Source organism: Fragaria vesca, unplaced genomic scaffold, assembly GCF_000184155.1.
Source record: "Fragaria vesca subsp. vesca unplaced genomic scaffold, FraVesHawaii_1.0 scf0512193, whole genome shotgun sequence".
In the NCBI taxonomy this organism is placed as follows: domain Eukaryota; kingdom Viridiplantae; phylum Streptophyta; class Magnoliopsida; order Rosales; family Rosaceae; genus Fragaria; species Fragaria vesca.
In genome coordinates this window covers 1-1369 of record NW_004442655.1, presented here as the reverse complement: position 1 = coordinate 1369, position 1369 = coordinate 1, and the positions used below count along the sequence as shown (strand labels likewise).

At 37.7% G+C, this 1369-nt stretch overlaps 1 protein-coding gene across 1 annotated transcript; it reads left to right on the top strand.

Moving 5' to 3' along the window:
• Positions 1 to 50: 50 nt before the first annotated feature.
• On the top strand, positions 51 to 1365 carry LOC101300201 (protein FAR1-RELATED SEQUENCE 5-like; the record flags this gene model as incomplete). The annotated part of the gene is made up of 2 exons (XM_004309352.1): positions 51 to 388; positions 532 to 1365. Coding segments are annotated over 2 exons (1172 nt in total), but the record flags the coding sequence as incomplete, so codon positions are not given.
• Between the last annotated feature and the right edge of the window lie 4 nt (positions 1366 to 1369).

Below are 1369 nucleotides of genomic sequence, written 5' to 3'. Positions count from 1 at the left end.
CTGTAAAGCAAAGATTGCAGTTGTGAGAAAGAAAACTGGAAAATATGCAGTGTCTCTGTTTGTGGATAGTCATAACCACCCTTTAACAAGCCCAGGTAGAGTACAATTTTTAAGGTCTCATCGTGGTGTTTCAAAAGTTAGCAAAGCATTATCTGATCAGTTGAGCTTGGTAAATGTGAAGAGACATAAACAGTTTGAATTTTTTGGTGTTCAAGCTGGTGGGATAGAAAATGTTGGTTTCACACAGCGTGATCTTTATAATTATGGAAGCAGCATTCGTGAACAAAAGAAAGGGCATGATGGAGATCTATTGTACATGCATTTTGAGAATGAAAAAGAAAAAGATCCTTCTTTTGTCTATAGAATGGAGTCGGATGAGGAAAAGAAGGTAACACGATGTTTTTGGGCTGACTCAGGTCAAGAAGGGCTTATAGCTTTTATGGGGATGTTGTTATTTTTGACACTACATACAACACAAATCGGTATGGAATGATTTTTGCATCATTAACCGGTGTTAATAATCATGGCCAGACTATCATCTTTGCTTGTGGATTCTTGAATGACGAGACAACCGATTCTTTTGTTTGGTTATTCAAGGAGTTTCTAAATGTTATGCCTGGAAATGCCTCGGAAAATGCCCCTAAAATGATCATAACTGACCAAGATCCTGCTATGTCTAAAGCCATTTCAGAAGCACTGCCACATACATTTCATAGATATTGCAGTTGGCACATTCTAAATAAATTTTCAGAGAAGCTAGATGCGATTAAATATCTGGATCACTACCAAGACTTTCATAGCTGCATTTGGAATTCAAGTAGTGGAGATGAGTTTGATTCAAGGTGGAATGAACTTATTGAGAAGAGTGGATTAAGTGATAACAAGTGGCTGAAGTCGATATACGAAATTCGTTCATCATGGATACCGGCACATGTAAATCATTGTTTCTCGGTAGGAATGTCAAGTTCTCAAAGGGCAGAGAGTCAACATTCTTTTTTCAAGGATTATGTTTCTCAGTGGAATACGTTGGTGGAATTTATGGTTCAGTTTAGGAGGGGACTTCTTCACCAACGCAACCATAAGTTAAGGGAGGATCATATTAACATTGAAGAGAAGGTAAAAACTGCAATGTCCCTTGATATAGAAGATGATATGGCCAAGGTCTACACACGGAAGTGCTTTTATGAAGTTCAAGAACAGTTGAAAGAGAGCTTCAAATATAAACTTGAACTTCTAAGAGAAAATGAGACTGAATCCATGTTTAAAGTCATCCGAAAGAACATCGATACTTCTAAGTCTCGTGAAGTCATTTACAAAAAAGGTTCTAATTTTGCATCATGCAGCTGTAGGAAGTGGGAGGAGTGAAGGG